Source organism: Takifugu rubripes, chromosome 15, assembly GCF_901000725.2.
Source record: "Takifugu rubripes chromosome 15, fTakRub1.2, whole genome shotgun sequence".
Classification (NCBI taxonomy): domain Eukaryota; kingdom Metazoa; phylum Chordata; class Actinopteri; order Tetraodontiformes; family Tetraodontidae; genus Takifugu; species Takifugu rubripes.
In genome coordinates this window covers 11,668,226-11,683,766 of record NC_042299.1, presented here as the reverse complement: position 1 = coordinate 11,683,766, position 15,541 = coordinate 11,668,226, and the positions used below count along the sequence as shown (strand labels likewise).

At 42.3% G+C, this 15,541-nt stretch overlaps 4 protein-coding genes and 1 long non-coding RNA gene across 5 annotated transcripts; 1 reads left to right on the top strand and 4 right to left on the bottom strand.

The window, feature by feature from the left end:
- The first annotated feature begins 151 nt into the window (after positions 1-151).
- Positions 152-3,811, top strand: npm1a (nucleophosmin 1a). Its single transcript, XM_011611463.2, has 11 exons — positions 152-317; positions 1,405-1,484; positions 1,677-1,796; positions 1,963-2,056; positions 2,139-2,266; positions 2,343-2,389; positions 2,478-2,559; positions 2,643-2,723; positions 2,862-2,969; positions 3,066-3,140; positions 3,222-3,811. Exons 1-11 carry the CDS (start codon positions 269-271, stop codon positions 3,270-3,272), a joined length of 915 nt encoding a protein of 304 aa, XP_011609765.2. The 5' UTR covers positions 152-268; the 3' UTR covers positions 3,273-3,811.
- A 356-nt stretch (positions 3,812-4,167) lies between these two features.
- Positions 4,168-7,020, bottom strand: LOC101078104 (claudin-7-B). Its single transcript, XM_003971092.3, has 4 exons — positions 6,528-7,020; positions 5,197-5,361; positions 5,034-5,118; positions 4,168-4,915 (listed from the first exon to the last, which is right to left on the bottom strand). Exons 1-4 carry the CDS (start codon positions 6,748-6,750, stop codon positions 4,765-4,767), a joined length of 624 nt encoding a protein of 207 aa, XP_003971141.1. The 5' UTR covers positions 6,751-7,020; the 3' UTR covers positions 4,168-4,764.
- A 3,972-nt stretch (positions 7,021-10,992) lies between these two features.
- LOC115252619 (uncharacterized) lies at positions 10,993-12,292 on the bottom strand. Its single transcript, XM_029848196.1, has 4 exons — positions 12,139-12,292; positions 11,728-12,009; positions 11,398-11,636; positions 10,993-11,303 (listed from the first exon to the last, which is right to left on the bottom strand). The coding sequence occupies exons 1-4, from the start codon at positions 12,279-12,281 to the stop codon at positions 11,272-11,274; spliced, it is 696 nt and encodes a 231-aa protein (XP_029704056.1). The 5' UTR covers positions 12,282-12,292; the 3' UTR covers positions 10,993-11,271.
- A 62-nt stretch (positions 12,293-12,354) lies between these two features.
- Positions 12,355-13,589, bottom strand: LOC115252745 (homeodomain-interacting protein kinase 1-like). The gene is made up of 5 exons (XM_029848699.1): positions 13,457-13,589; positions 13,210-13,391; positions 12,957-13,080; positions 12,427-12,513; positions 12,355-12,369 (listed from the first exon to the last, which is right to left on the bottom strand). Exons 1-5 carry the CDS (start codon positions 13,514-13,516, stop codon positions 12,355-12,357), a joined length of 468 nt encoding a protein of 155 aa, XP_029704559.1. The 5' UTR covers positions 13,517-13,589.
- Positions 13,590-14,596: 1,007 nt separating this feature from the next.
- On the bottom strand, positions 14,597-15,147 carry LOC115252621 (uncharacterized). Its single transcript, XR_003890946.1, has 3 exons — positions 14,907-15,147; positions 14,733-14,836; positions 14,597-14,651 (listed from the first exon to the last, which is right to left on the bottom strand). It is a non-coding gene; the product is annotated as an uncharacterized lncRNA (long non-coding RNA).
- Between the last annotated feature and the right edge of the window lie 394 nt (positions 15,148-15,541).

Below are 15,541 nucleotides of genomic sequence, written 5' to 3'. Positions count from 1 at the left end.
GTGTGATTTAAATGTGATTTGACACACCACAGGATTTTTAGGATTAATAGTAGTAGTTGTTGTAAACGCGGTATTGAGCGTTGTCCTCCCAAACGGCAGGTGGAAGTGTGTCCCATTGCAATCTACTGAAATATAAACATAGAAGAAGAAAGCGAACCTCCTAGAAGGAGGAGAAGAAGAGGCGGGGTTTCCTCCTCGGAGTTGCTGCCGCTGCCAGTCCATTGCTAATTGCGTTCGAGCAACAAGGTTTGCTATATTAACCAACAAAATGAACGGTTTAGACGAAGAAACGATGGCACCGCAGACCTTCCTCTACGGTAAGAGAACTTTATTGGACGCTGACTTCGTAGTGTTGAATATTGTCTCAGTGTTTCACTGCAAATATCAGAACAAAGAATGCAGCTGCTGTGATTCCTGTCAGTAAACTGCACCCTTCGTGCTCCATAAAAAGAGTTTTAATCGTCAGGGGAAAGTTAATATGCAGTTTACCTTGATTTAAATACTGCTTCTATCCGGTAAGCGAGTCTTTGTTAACAGCGTGGCTTCAGACTTGAGTTAGCCTTGCACGTGTTTGAAAACCAACATGGCGGCGTCCAGGTTTTCATTAAAAGTAGTATTTATGTGGTTTATTCCTCCCGCAGCATTTGAGTTTATCAGCTATTTACTCGTTATTTTAATGATATCCCCGAGAACCTGCCACAGCATATTATTTCACCGTAAACGAATTGGCAAGAAAGCCAAAGCAACGTGGTTTCACACACACGTGGAACCTGCTGACGACCCTCCGGGTTGGTGGAAGTGGTTCACTGAACCTGGTTTAACCACAATTTAATGAGATCTCTTGCAGCGTGTCTTTGAAATGATTCTTGCAACACCCCACTAAAATGTACATTTGTGTTAATGGTTGGATTTGTGCGAATGAGCTTAATTATTTTTATATAATAAGTCGCTCACTGGCGGGGTCAAATGAATAAAATTACAATCTGCATTTACAATACTCAAGGTGTGTGTGTGTATATATAAGATTTTCTGGCTCTGTCTAGTTTAAATAAATATGGAAATGAGTAAATCTACTCCTTCAAAATCACATCAAGTGATGCAAGTTTTCAAGAATGTTTTTTGTTTCACGTGACATTAAAATGTATTTTCCTTAGACTAAACGTTACACTAAAGTACAGGTTTTTATGTCACAGCACTCTCCCCAAAGCAGCAAAAGACATGCTGTAGGTCCTTTTTTTATTTTCATTTATTAGTAAAAACACTGATTCACTGATTTGAATCACCAACAGAACATGTGTTCTGCATAGCTCCATCTTGTGTGCATTTACGTTACATTTTGGGTTGATTGTCTTGTAACATTGCTGCTTTGGGACTGTTTATTCACTGTACTCTGTTCTTCACCAGGGTGTTTGCTGGAAGCTGGGAAGGAGGTCGTGTTCAACCCAGAGGACGATGGATTTGAGCATCAACTGGACCTAAGGATGGTGAGTAGTCGTGGATCACGAGTTAAGCTTCAGCCAAATTCTACAGCCTCTTGTTTTGCAAATGATTTAGAATTTTCATATAGATGATAATGGAAGATGTGATTTTTTTAATTATTTTTTTTACATTAATAGACATGGTTGTGTACTTGAAGGAGTCATCTGCACACACAAATATGCATTTTCCTCCTCCAGGCTTGTGTGGACCCAAAAACAAAAGATGAACTCCACATGGTTGAGATGGAAGGACAAGATGCAGAGGGCCAGAAAGTCAAGGCAGTTCTGGTCTCACTTAAGCCCTCCTCTCTGCCCAGTGTGAGTAAACGAGAGTTCATCTTCCCTTTGGAGTCCTCATCACAGTAAATTGATATTGGGGAGGTTCTGTTTTATCTTGGGTTCGGGATCCTGTGTTTCTAAGGATATTTAGTTTGATTCCGATCTGGTTGCCGTGGTGTATAGCTGACCTTGGTGTGTGTTGTAGGCTTGCCTGGGTGGGTTCACCATCACGCCTCCAGCAGTCTTCCGTCTAAAAGCAGGTTCTGGTCCAATTCACATAAGTGGACAGCACCTCGTCAGTGAGTATTTCCGAAGCTATTCCCACACTGTCGCCAGTATCGATATCTAAACCCAGTCTGACACATTTCCTAACTTGTACAGTGATGGAGGCCGATCAGTCCTTCGACGAGGATGATGATGATGAAGAGGAGGAGGAGGAGGAAGAAGAGGAGGAAGATGTTAAAACGTCAAAGAAAAGACCTGCTGCGTCACCAGCTTCAAAATCACAGGTTACTTTTACATCCTTTGAGTTCTTTGGGTCTTCCATGTGATTGTAAACATTTAAGACTTGTTTACATCTCATAGAAAAAAATGAAAATGGACCTGGAAGAGGATGGAGACGACGAAGACGAGTGAGCGTTGTTTCCCAGTGCTATTTTGTTTCTTCTGCTTTCTATTCACCACTTTTTTTTTTTAAATTAAAAATGGTTTTGTGTGTAGTGATGATGATGATGACGACGAGGACGAGGAGGATGATGAGGATGATGACGAGGAAGAGGACATCGAGGAGTCGCCTGTTAAGGCACGTTCGTGTTTTGGCAGTTCATCTGAGTACATTTGGTGGGTTGTATCACTTATTTATTTATTTTAATTTTTTTGGTACAGGCGAAAGCAACACCGTCCAAACAGAAACCACCAGCTCAGAATGGAAAGAGTCCTAAACCAAACACCCCCGCACAGAAGCAGGTGATATATTTGCCTTTTTTATTTCCAGAAGGGTGCACACGGCATATTTTATTGGTTACAAATATAACAGTTCTCTTCGATTACACGTTTTTCAGCCTTTCTCTAGATTCAAGACTTTAAGAATTTCTATATTTACAGGTGAAGACCCCCAAAGGGAAGGGGGATAAGCCTAAAACTTCACCCTCTCCCAAAGCAGCTCTAACCCTTCCTGAAGTCAAAGCCAAAATGATGGAGGCAGTAAAGAAGGTGCGTTCAATTCCCAAATGCCCATTTTTGTCTGTAATATTGGTTTTGTTCTGTGAAAATTAAAATCTCCCTTTGTATTTTCCCTGAATTTAATAGGGAGTCACATTACCCAAAGCCCAGCCCAAGTTTGAGAACTTTCTGAAGAATGGATACAGAGTGGCTGACCCTGAAGTACAGTACAAGTTTATCCAGCCTATGAATTTGGTGTTGGATTAGTCCCTGGATGTTTACAGCTGTTTCTTTTTATTCTAGGTTGTGGCAGAGTTGTGGAAGTGGAGGCAGACGGTGAAGGATTCGAAATAAATCCCTGCAATTTTATTGAATTTTTTTATGTTTTGCTGTATGTGTAATGCCCCTTAAGCCCTCAGAAGCCAAATTTTGTGCCTCGTGTCATTTTCCAAGTGTCGTCCAGCTCCGCCCACCTTCTCATGAGATCAGAGACATGAGTGTTAAACCTTGTGAGAACAGACTTGGGAATAAGCATCTGTCAACTTGAACAATTGGCGATACCCTGCTGAGTGAGCAGGGTATCTATTTTGTTTTATAACACATTCGGTCAAGAATCCCAAATTTTTCCCAAACTTCAGAACCATCAACAAGAATCACGTTGCACTTTTATTTGATGCTACTGTGAGATTCAGGGTCACAAGACAAACTGTCCATCCTATGTGTCTTGTCAGAAAGGATATAATTTCTTCATGTATCAATGCAGATTTAACCTGTTAGAGCTGCATCAATTTGTAACGGTTGCATCTGGGTTAAATGAAGTGCTGAATGTAACCAGAACTATGGCAACTGCTTCTCTACAATTAGAATAATAAAGTGACCAATTTTTTGACAAATCTTGTGACACATCTTTTGAATAACGGTCCAATGACTGATCACTTCAATTACCGAAGTCCCAATAGAACCATTTTAAAGAATACCTGACCATGGCGGGGACATTAAGGATACTAATGGCATCTGTTAACTATCAGAAGTGCCAAATGGACCTTGATGTTGACGTAGACGGATCAGTTACTGGACGTTAACCCACGTGTTATAGTCCAAGCATTTACCTTCTGTCGCCACAAGGGGGCGAGAAAAGCCAACTTAGAAGCCCATATGATTAAGATGGCGTCCAGTTCTGAGTCTAGTGACTCCTTAACATTTGAACCTTTGAGGCTGTGTTCTACACAAATTTAAAGACACTTGCAAATGAGATTTGATATTTATTTTACATACACAACTCTGTAAAACCACAATTTTAAAAAGTTAAAAAAATGAAGTTGAGTGCAGCAATAAGATGGCAAATTTAAAAATGACTTGCTGCATGTTACACAGGAAACAATGGCAAGCTTACAGATAAACATGATTAGAACAGCCATTTATCACATTTGTATAAATAAGGCACAAACATGGAATCGTGGTAGCAGTGTCACATGATCATCTTATGGATTCAGACACAGTGAGGCTAGACGTCCACTGCTACATCTAAACTTCTGCTCACTACAGTTTGCCATACGTTCTAACATGCAGCCAGTGAAACCTACACGACCGTTTAATAACATGTTTTGTGAGAGTGCTTTACAGGTGTCACCTCTTGACTGGGCACAGTCAATAGCACTGACCGCTGTTCTTCATGGAGTAAAACAGCCATTACTTTAATAATGCATTTCTTAAAATATAACAGTAACAAACATAGGAGCATCCTGAAAAAACAATATATAAAAACTGCTCTTCTGATACTCCTTTTCAAAGATGTGACTAGCGGGAATGTGGAAGTGTTCGATCAGCCTCTGAATTAAAGTCCAGTTCACACATATTCTTTGCTGCTGGGGGGTTTGGACATGGGGTATCTGGGTGTAGACTTCCCTCTTGGGCAGGATGCGGCCAGCATGCCACCCCCCACTACAGTCAGGAAGGCTCCGGCCCAGGCGATGAAGATGGCAGAACCAAACTCATATCTTCAGGGGAGGAACAAAAAAAGAGAAATCAAAAAATAGCAGCAGACCTTTTGCAAATAAACTGAAAGTGATATTCTGGTTCCATATTTCCACTTAGCCTCAACACTAAAGTACTTACTTGGTGTTGACAGGGGTGAAAGGGTTGTAGAAGGCTTGGATGATGTCATGGGCGTACCAGGAACAGGCGACGATGGCACACAAAGCTGCAGAAAAAAAGCAAATTAAACATCGAATCTAGAGGGAATTAAAATAAAAATACAAACAGGTTAATGCTATCCAACCTCCAATCAGGATGACGATGCCTCCGGTCATGGCGATGCGGGACTTGCGTGTTTTGTCATCCCCCCCACAGGTGGTGCACTTCATTCCCATGCAGGATACACCCAGTCCGGCCACCACCAGGATAATGCTGACGATCATGAGGGCGCGAGTGGCCTGCAGGGCACCTAGGAAGAGAAAGAACAGAAGATATTTTAATCATTTACAGTGGGTGCAGGGTCCAGGGTGTGACAAACGTAACCCAAAAAAAAAAAAAAAAAAAACACACTCATTAGGGGCCCAAAGTGACATCAGCAGTTGGCACTTTGGAAAACCATAAAAAAGGCTTTGCTGCGTGTACGGAGCTGCCGTCTCATTTATAACCACTCCCAGATGTGACAAACGGCTGAAACTGGCTCTAACAAGAAGCCTCAGCACTGACAGAGGTTGTGTAGAGGGAGAGGAGGAGGGTGTGTGTGTGTGTGTGGAAGCTAGGCACAAACAGGTCCAACCAGGTTTCATGTTTCTCTTTAGACACTCCCCATTTCAGGTGCACAGTCTGCTTTTCAGCAGGTGGCCGATCCAAAACCTCAGACTGCAACTAAGCGCTTCTAAGAATGCAAAGAATTCCCGGCAGAGGGTTCCGATTTGGCATCATTCAGCCAACAGCAGCGACTTCTCCCCCGCCAATATCGCCAACAATCAACCAGAGGACCAACGCATGAGTCACATTTAACGACCCTATTTGGCCACCGATTTTAGATAAGACCCATAAAACTGAACATAGTGCGACCTTACCTTGTAACTCTAACCTACTTCTCTTTATGCTCTGCCCTCACCTGTATCAAATCAATACATTACATGGAAAAAAAACTAGTTGTGTTGGTCTCTATAGGCAGATAATGTCAACATCTGCAGGGCAGTCTTGGACCTGTTGTCTAAACAGCGGCCCATACAGGTGCCGTTTCACCTGTAACCACGGGAGGGGCTGCCCCACGAGCCGACACCCCACGGGCCAGCAATGATTACCAAGGTGTTGTGTGTGTGGGTTTTTTTTTTTAATAAAGTAACCGTTAAAATATAAGCTCTTTCTGAAGGATATATTCGACACCTGCGTGATACTTTTTCGACGGCGGGGTTCGAACAAATCTCCCCTCCCGCATGAATAAAAGACGAACGTTAATAAGTAACTAAACCGGTCTGGCAACAAGAATCTGGGACGTCTGAGAGTCGTAAAAGGGAAACACATAAAAAGCAAAATTATATATAACAGGTGCGTGTTTTTTTTCTTTTTCATCACTTCCTGTTACACTTAGTGGAAACAAACTTTTAAAAACGACCACTTTCCACTTACTATTGAGCTGCAGGATCGAGTCGTAGACTTTACACTGGATCTGCCCTGTGCTCTGGAAGGCGCACGACATCCACAGGCCCTCGTACATGGCCACCGCGGTGATGATGTTGTCCCCGACATAGGCCGACATCTTCCACTGCGGCAGGATGGTGCCGATTATCAATCCGATTACGCCCAGGAGCGCCAGGGCGAAGCCCAAAATCTGCAGACCCGAGTTGGCCATTTCCTCTCGTCTCGTTCTTCGACGACCTTCCGGTGACTGGACCAAGACAACGTCCACCTGCTGCGGAGATCAAAACGCGTCCTCTCACGGACTTGGCTGAACTTTGCTTTCGTTCTCTGGGAGTTTGCGCCTCGCTTGTTATCGACGCGCGTATTCCTGAGCCGCCGGGGAAAATGGCACGAACTTTAATAAAGGCGCTTTCTGTGGTCCTCTCCAGACACCTGTTGCTCCGCCGCACCTTGAATGGGGAGGAGGCCGCGGGAGCGAGCTTTTTAGGCGGTTTCTGCAGCAGGTGGGCGGGGACGCGCACGCAGTTTCGACTCATCACCTGTGGCGCAAAAAACACCTGAAGTATCGTGACGTCATTGCTTCCTGAACCGGAACTGCTGAGGCGTTTACGACCCACTGAAACGAAGGTTTTGCCCATTTTTAACCTAAAACTGACAGCAGAACAGAGGTATGTGGCGTGTAAGGGTTTATTTGTGGTTTTTAATGAAAGCACGTGTCCGATGTTCAGTTATTTAAACACGTTGTAAAACAGATGTTTTGCAATGCCTTTTATTGTCACTGTATTTAAAAATAAACAGCGGAAGTGGAGCGCTGCTTCAGTTAGGGGCTTTAAAATTTGCACCCCCAAAACATAAACATACAACAACCACGTTAAAGACACACACTCACTCACACACAGGTCAAAAATAAGTTCCCTCTGCTGCACAATAACAATCAGTGAGTCAGACCAACATATAAACATGTATTTCAAGGTGATCAACAATGTTGCCCAACTGCTGAATTCCGATAAATACAGCCTCACACAATGTATCAAACAAACAATGTATCAGACAATATTTGGGAGCAATCTACCAGATAATGTAGCTAATATATTAAGACATTTAGCAGAACGTCATGATACATTGTTATTTATGATCTAAATCAGCAATTCCTTTTACACGGCTGTTCATATCCAGGAACTCTGGCATAAACTGATAAGATATGTATTATTGGAGCATTCCAGGCCGCCAGTGTAGCTACCCAGGTGAGCAACGTTTCCCGAATCTGAGACCTCCTGTGCAGCGGCAGTGCGAGGTGCTACACGACCATTTGGTTACTAGCAATAGACCTTGGCAAGTACAGGCATGGGACCTTCTCACACCTTTAGGTGTTTTTGCCAGGACTTTGACTAAAATGATTCAGTGGCCCACGGCGAAACTTGCGCAACGCTGAACAGGAGTGAGTCATAATACTGTAAACACGCGTCTCACCCTGAGTTTCCTTGAAAGCCTCACTCATTGTGATGAGTAACTATTTGAGAATCTGTAGCAACACTCCTGAATGTAAATCACACTGTTTAAAGTATAAGTTTATGTAATCTTGGGATCTAAGCGATGGCATTTCAACAGATATCATAAATATGGGACCCGTCACCAGGATCTAATCAGCTGAGGGTTTAACTTAATGAACCATATGTTATTCTGTACCTGCACACCTCTCCCCAAATCCCTGACTCACACAAATCATCACTTTAGTTTAATCGTGTTTAGTTTTTTCCCCCGGTCGGATGCTTTCCAGTTAGGATTTATCCTTGCCATCTGACACTGCTGCGCTGATGTTACTGTAATGAACCCCTGTAATCCCTTGACCCCGGCCGTGCGCGCTGAAGTGGGCAGGCTGTGAGACTAAAGGTTACACCAGGCCAGACTAAAGCTAAGCAAGCTGCCGAGTGCAATGCTGTCATCTGCTGGTTACTGGGAAAATAAGCCAGAGCTGCTGGCGTCCATTTTAGCTCCTGCTCAGCAGCAGCTGGGGCTGCGTGTGTGCAGTGACCAGGCAGCCATTTTTGAAAAAGAAAGTTAAATATATGCCATTATGATATGTTTGGTATATATGTTGTCTCTCCACATGTTTGGGTAGGTTTTTCCTTCCGTTTCTTCCACTCAAATTTTTCCTTTCATTCATCAAGTTGACTATTTGACCTAAAGAACACGCTTGAGTACATACAGTTTTTCTATTTGTCCTGCATCTATGTAGTAATCTGCTCTGGCCAACTTCTCATATTCCTCGTGTGGTGTAATTACATAATACATTTTCTCCTGTGTCTCAGAGAAAACGCACCCAACCCTGTCGACATAGTGGTTTATAATGAAGAGGGGAAAAATACGCAATTTTACCCTGGGAAGCTACAATTTAATGTACTTCATGTCATCTGATTCTATCTGCAATTCTTCAAGTACTGAACCAGTTTAGTTTGCGTTTAAAAAAAGGAAGGAAGTAGTTTAAAATGATATTTATGATATACCTCCACTAATATTAGCATGTACGATTAATGCAGCTCAGGAAAATTCAGGGGTTTTTGTTTTTTGCTATTCGCATATGTTGTATGGGACAAATGAAAATACAGCTCAACTAATTACCTGTTAGATTAAAACAAATAATGTGTCATGAGGCAGTGACAATGTTTCGGTGGAGCCTTTTGTGGAGGCATTTGGAGGAGAAATTCACAGTTTGACAGTCATTTATCATCAAGAAAGCATTTACTCTCCCATTAAGGCTTTACTTACTATATAATATAGTGTGCTTTTTTTCCTTAAAGCAGTTTGTCTTTATTACATATGTACTGCTGGACCTTAACTGTTGGACTATACATTTAACTCACAATCCATTTAATTCAGTCCAACTGTAGCCTGGAAATATAAAATGAGATGCAACCTTTTAAAAAAAGAAAAAAGAAAAAAAGAAACAGCCTCCAAGGTCATGATTTTCCCAAGTCTGTTCACATTTAGCAGTTGGATATATATAAAGGGAACAGGCACACACAGAGGGTAATTGGTTCCTCCAGCTATCGTGAGAACTATATTTGGTTTAATGCCTTAATCCTTATTTACTGCATCAGAAAATATAACGCTCCATTCAGACGGAGCGCAGACTGTCTATTTGTGGGTGTTCTGAGAATAATCTTATAGAAACGAACCAGTCATGCTTCCATGAGATTTGAGATGCTGTGGCACAGGGAGGATCAGAGAAGGAAAAAGGAGTGTTTGACCTTGACAGGGGTCACGTCTGAGAGGGGAAATCATGTGTGGAAGCACAACACGTGCCTTAATCTGCTCAGATCAGACGCGGCAAGACTTCAGCGTGTTTGCAAGCCCCAATTGTAGCTTTAATCATCCCAGTTCGTGGGACACGAGCCATCATCCATTTACTACGGCCGTCACCGAGAGATTCGAATGTTTAATTGACTTCTGAGTTGTGGATGGGATGTAATTGCAGCCTTTCACATACTGAATACATCACTGCTTAACAACTGCATTTTTAAGCAGATTTAAACAGATCCCACCGAGTGGACGCTGCAGGAAGTCACTCGTTTTTATTTTTTTCCCGCACCACGTTTGATCATGTTTGTGAAATCTAACGTTCTGATTCTGACATTTGTAACACGCGCTTCTTGACCTGTGCTCACATTTTGAGATATTTATTTCTAATGGAATAATGCCGTAATCCCAAGCAAGAGATGCAAAGACACGGGACAGTGTGCTTTTTGGTAGCACTTGTAGTGAGAAAAGTAAAATGAGGGAAGGTTTCTGAAGGGATGCGTTTGGGTGAAATTTTAGTTTTTGTACCTTCATGAGTAGAGGAAGGAGGCACTTTTATTTGGGTTTATTCTGTCATGAATGGGTAAAGGTTGTTAAAAAGGTCACCACAACTGGACTGAAGATCTTAGGCACATGTGATTCCACCATGGTCTTTTTTTGGCACCCTCCTTTTAATATTTCACAAGCTCCCCTCGACATCCCCCCATATAAATGATGTGTATTTTGAATCCAACTGATACTCCATCCAGCTACTTCATTTACATAAATGATTGAGGCTGTAGGTAAACATTATTGTGTGGAGAGCGTGGGATCAGGATCCAAAGATGGTGAACTGGCAGGCATCCAAGCAAGGTAAACACATGGATCACACGACCCAGCACAATTTACAGAGGGGATATTTAGATCGCAAAAGCTGATTTTAACAAACTTGACCATAGTCAAGGCTCACTGTTCCTGGTGTCAGGGTCTGGTGACCCCACAGAGTTTACTGGAGAGAGACAGAGCGTTAAAGTGACTTATTTAAGAGTGCAAAGCAAAACTAAGGAAAGAAACCAAGCATCTGAACTGGGATAAACACTGGGACAACAGGTGGGAGCAGTCAGAACAACACATGAAAGACTGGTGACAAAGAAAAGACAAGGATTGGACAAAGATGGATAAAAAACAAATTGTTTACTGACAATAAATTCTGCAGTTTAAATTGTTATCGCCTCTTTGCTGTCTTATACAAAATGGAAAAAATTGCTTACTGTACAAATAGTTTATTGGCCAAACTTGTTTAAGCTCCCCTAATTATGAGGTGAATTAAGTTAGGTAGGACAAAGTCGGACACCCCTGAAGGCTTAGATGTGATATGCACAGCCTGCCTCTGTATGTTAAGTGAGTGTTGCCTCTGGCGTCCCTCCAGCTGCAGCAGAACTAAAACCTTGGCTTCTCATTGGTGTTGCAGCTTTGGGTTCTTTGCATCTGGTAAAATTGAAAACACTTGAGTTAAATCGTGGGGTTCCAAAAGATGAATTAAGATGAAGTTTAGAGGTGGCTGCACTGGATATCTACTGACCTCTTCTCCCGATTTCATGATCATCACATGTCTTTCTTTTGACAAACAGCTGTTTACTGCTTCCATCATTTGACGTGTGCTCAAATGGAGGCCTTTTTCCCTGTGATATATTTGTGTTCCAACACAATACTTGTGGTTGAGGGTCTCCAGAAGGGTGGACGGACCTGATTCTCATGTGAGATCTAGCCTCAGGGTGAGGTTTTATGCTGGTGGACATCAGTGGACCTGCATGTGTTTCTCTGTATTTGGACGAAACCAAAAGGTTAATTAAAAACAAATAATTTAATCAGTTTGTGAACTGTAAACCAGTAAATTAAGAGACAAGTTTACCTTGCTGGAGAACCTCCAGACGGCTTCAGCTTGGGCTCATAGATGCTATTGCAATCTCCAGCCTTACTCTTGGAGCCTTTTTTAGAATGTACAGTTGTGTCCCAGTCATGGCCAGCCAGCTGGGCTTGACCAGTCATCACAGCAGGATGCAGGAGAGGTGAGGGACAAACATCGTACTTAGGCTGAGCAGAACTGATGTTGACCTGCTGTGACGACTGCCACTCAGCATCCCTACTGCTGTGAATCTGAGAGACCATCATAATTTCATGGCAGGACCGAGAACTGCAAGACAGTAAAACACTAAATCAGCCGACTGTCATTTAAAATAGAACCGTCTTTGTCTTATAGTTGGACTGAGCTGTGACTGTCACAGCTTTGGAATAACATGTTAAAATCCTAGCTTAGACTCACTAAGGGCTGAGGTTGTAGAAGGGCATGATGTGGCTCATGGTGATGAACTGGTGCTCCAGCAGTCTATGAGATGTGACACGCTGAGTAGCATCAATGTGAAGCATCAGCTTAAGCATGTCCACAAACATAAACACATCATTCATTTCTGCCAAGTCGTCCGGGGAAAGACGATGAATAAATTGGTGCACCTAATTGGAACAAGAGTAAAGGCAAAAGTTACTTCCCAGGATGCTGCTTCAGGATAAAAAGCTTTCACCGCTACTGCGAACCATAAGAAAGAAATCTCACCTTTAGCAGGTCGTCTAAAGACCTGATTCTATGTTTCCTTAAATCCCTTGCCATTTCTCCTGTGTCTTTGTAATATTGTGCCAGAGTCTGAAAATACAAGTAGAATTAAAAAAAGTACCAGTATTACAATTGTTCATGTCTTTTTTGGGACTTTTTCGTGAAGCATACAAGTGATTGGTTTGGGACGACCCTGGAGAACAGGCACAGTAGAGCAACCACAGTGTTGAAAGTACCTTGACTTTCCACGCCGTGATGGAAGAGTCAAAGGTTTTCTCAAAATAACAGGTAGTCATGAGTCCAGTGGAGAGCAACTGGTCTGGTGGCAGACCCATAATTTGGACTATCTGCATCACCTGAAAATACAGCATGACATGACACGCTGGAGGACAGGGTAGAAAAGCTTTCGTCGAACTTTAAGAGTCAGGGAGTGCAGAAGGGTTCTTAAATTCCTAATAAAAAAGTACATCAAGGGATGGTGGTTATGACCCAGCACAGATGAACCAATGCCCACAAAGAAATTTTGCACTCACAATATCATAATCAGTTTTTCCTTCAAAGAGTAATGCGCCCAAGAACACTACTGCAGCCATGCAGCCCAGGGACCAAATGTCCATAGCTGTGGTTAATGGAAGACCCAAGAAAACCTCTGGAGATCTGTGAAAGGACAAAGAAGCATGTGGTAACTATATGCTACTCCCTGCCATCTGTAAATGTTGAAGACTGTTCCTGTGATACCTTTCGAGCAGACACTACTACACTGTCGAGGTTTAGAAGTGCACTGACCTGTATGGAACAGTCTGGAAGATATGACCGGGTCGGGTTGCTGAGACATCATAGGCGAGTCCAAAGTCAATCACTTTGATTCTCAAAGGCTCTAGTTGTTGGTTGACCAACATGATGTTATGAAGTTTAATATCACCATGCAGTAACCGGAGAGCCTTCATGTCGCTGAGTGCTCTGGCAACCTGCAACATCCCTCTTTGATTACTGTTCTTTGCTAGTGTTTAAAGATGTTTGCTATTGCACAAACCTGCTGAACAATTGGTCTGATCTCCTTAATAGGTAGAGGCTTCCAATTCCTCTCCACCATAAAGGTTTGCAGACTTTTGTCCAGCTGTTCAAAAACAAGGCAGCTGTTTCCCCTATCGTTGAAATGTTCATACCAATGAACAATGTTGCTTTTGTTGGAGTCGAGCTGTTGCAGTTTTCGAAGGGCAGATATCTGTTGAGTTACATAGACACCAACAAAACAACATTCCATTGCTTTCCAAAATCTTTTAAAGGAAAAATATTTGTATTTCATTGTGAATATTAATATTTTAGTTGTTTTTTTTACCTCGTTAGCTGTCTGCTCCTTCAGTTTGCAAATATTCCTGATTATTTTAATAGCCACATTTGCATTGGTGGCTAGATTTCTACATTTTGCCACTAAGCCAAATGTGCCTTGCCCAACAAAGGATTGCACCAGATATTTGGTGTTTGCCGAGCGCAGCACATCTCCTATGACGACATTGCAAGGGATATTACACACTGGCAACATGTTGAGATAGAAGCCTACGTTTGAAATGATAGTAGGTTTGAGTATTAAGCTAAACATTGTTTCACTTCAAAGGCAACATGTTTTTATCATCAAAGCAGCTTTGATGGTCCTTTTATGCCAGGGTATTCAGACACAAAAGACATGAAGGTCCCCTTCATCTTCAGTTACAATCAGCGTGAACCCAAAGAGCAACATATGTGGTGCCATATTTTCCATGTATCTGTCAAACATTGTTGCATTTTTGCATTGTTGTCTTGTCTTATATCTCTCTCATTGATCCATCAAGTTATTTCTCCCACTCTGAATGCACAGTTGTTACAAACCCAACATATGATGTCAGTATTTTCTCCACATGCTTTCATCTAGACCCAGAATAAAAATGGACTTTGATGTAATTGTACCACCACCTCAGTCCTGAGAGGGCAGCAGATTGAGTCTCTCCCTTTATAGCGTTTAGACACCCAGTTGTGAGGGAAATCATCCCACCACTCATTATCTGCTTTTATGGAGGCCCACCTCCAACCCTTCAACCATGACTGCAGGAGCTTACAGGTCAGTAAAGGCTGACATCCGATGGAACTTTCTGATGAACCCACCAATATAGTTGAGGCTTTATTCTCTTAATTTAATCTTGAATCCTGTGTTAGTCCTGTGTTCGGGTCTGATGTTCTTATCTGTATTAAACCTGAGGCAGAAACATCACCATGCTCTTTTAAAATGCTGGCTGCAAATTGATGAAAAAGACTTCCACTGATGTCAGTCACACCTTCAGACGCACCAAGTCGTGAAGGAGCCTGTACGTCCACTGCAGTGTGGTATTTCCACTAAGCATTGACAAACCTCGGTAAAGACAATGGGGACACCGCCTGACTTAAATGGATTAGAAGAGATTCTTGTTATTGTAGTTTTGCAATCCTGGTTTAATAGCATTATGATCTACCTATGCTGTGAAGGCAAACATAAAAAGTTTTGTGTGTCGATCACCCCACGGCGGTCTCAGCAGAGGCACATGATTACATCCACGGTTCTAATTGCCCCCTGCTGATATCCATCTGTCGGCTGGTAGAAGTGAATTAGCTCCTCTGGTCAAATGCAGCTCGTCCTCTTTGGAAAGGAATTGCCAATATGTTTGCTCTCCAGGCCTGGCTGATGGATCTCCAATGAGAATTCCTGTAAAAGCACTGAGGTCTATTCACATTTATATATAAAATAATGTGTAGCATTCCAGGTTATGACTGGAAGGAGATAATGCACCTGAAATGGTGTTTGTGGGACATTTTCATCTATCAGTCCCACTGTGGGGCAACACAATCCTCAAAGCCTCAAAGTAAAATTCCCTTTTAACTGGAAAATATTATAAAATAATGTCTCCACTTTGACATTTTAATGAAGAAATCTAAACCGCTTGTGGTGATAGATGTCGAAGGCAATAGATGGGTAATAGACATTTCCCAAAAAAAGGAGGCATGGATAAACCGTTGCATTGAGAAGGTTGCATCAATGATGCCTGTACTTTATAATAACGGGGCTTTATGATGTAGCCATAGTCAAGTGAACCGACTCACGGAGGTAATC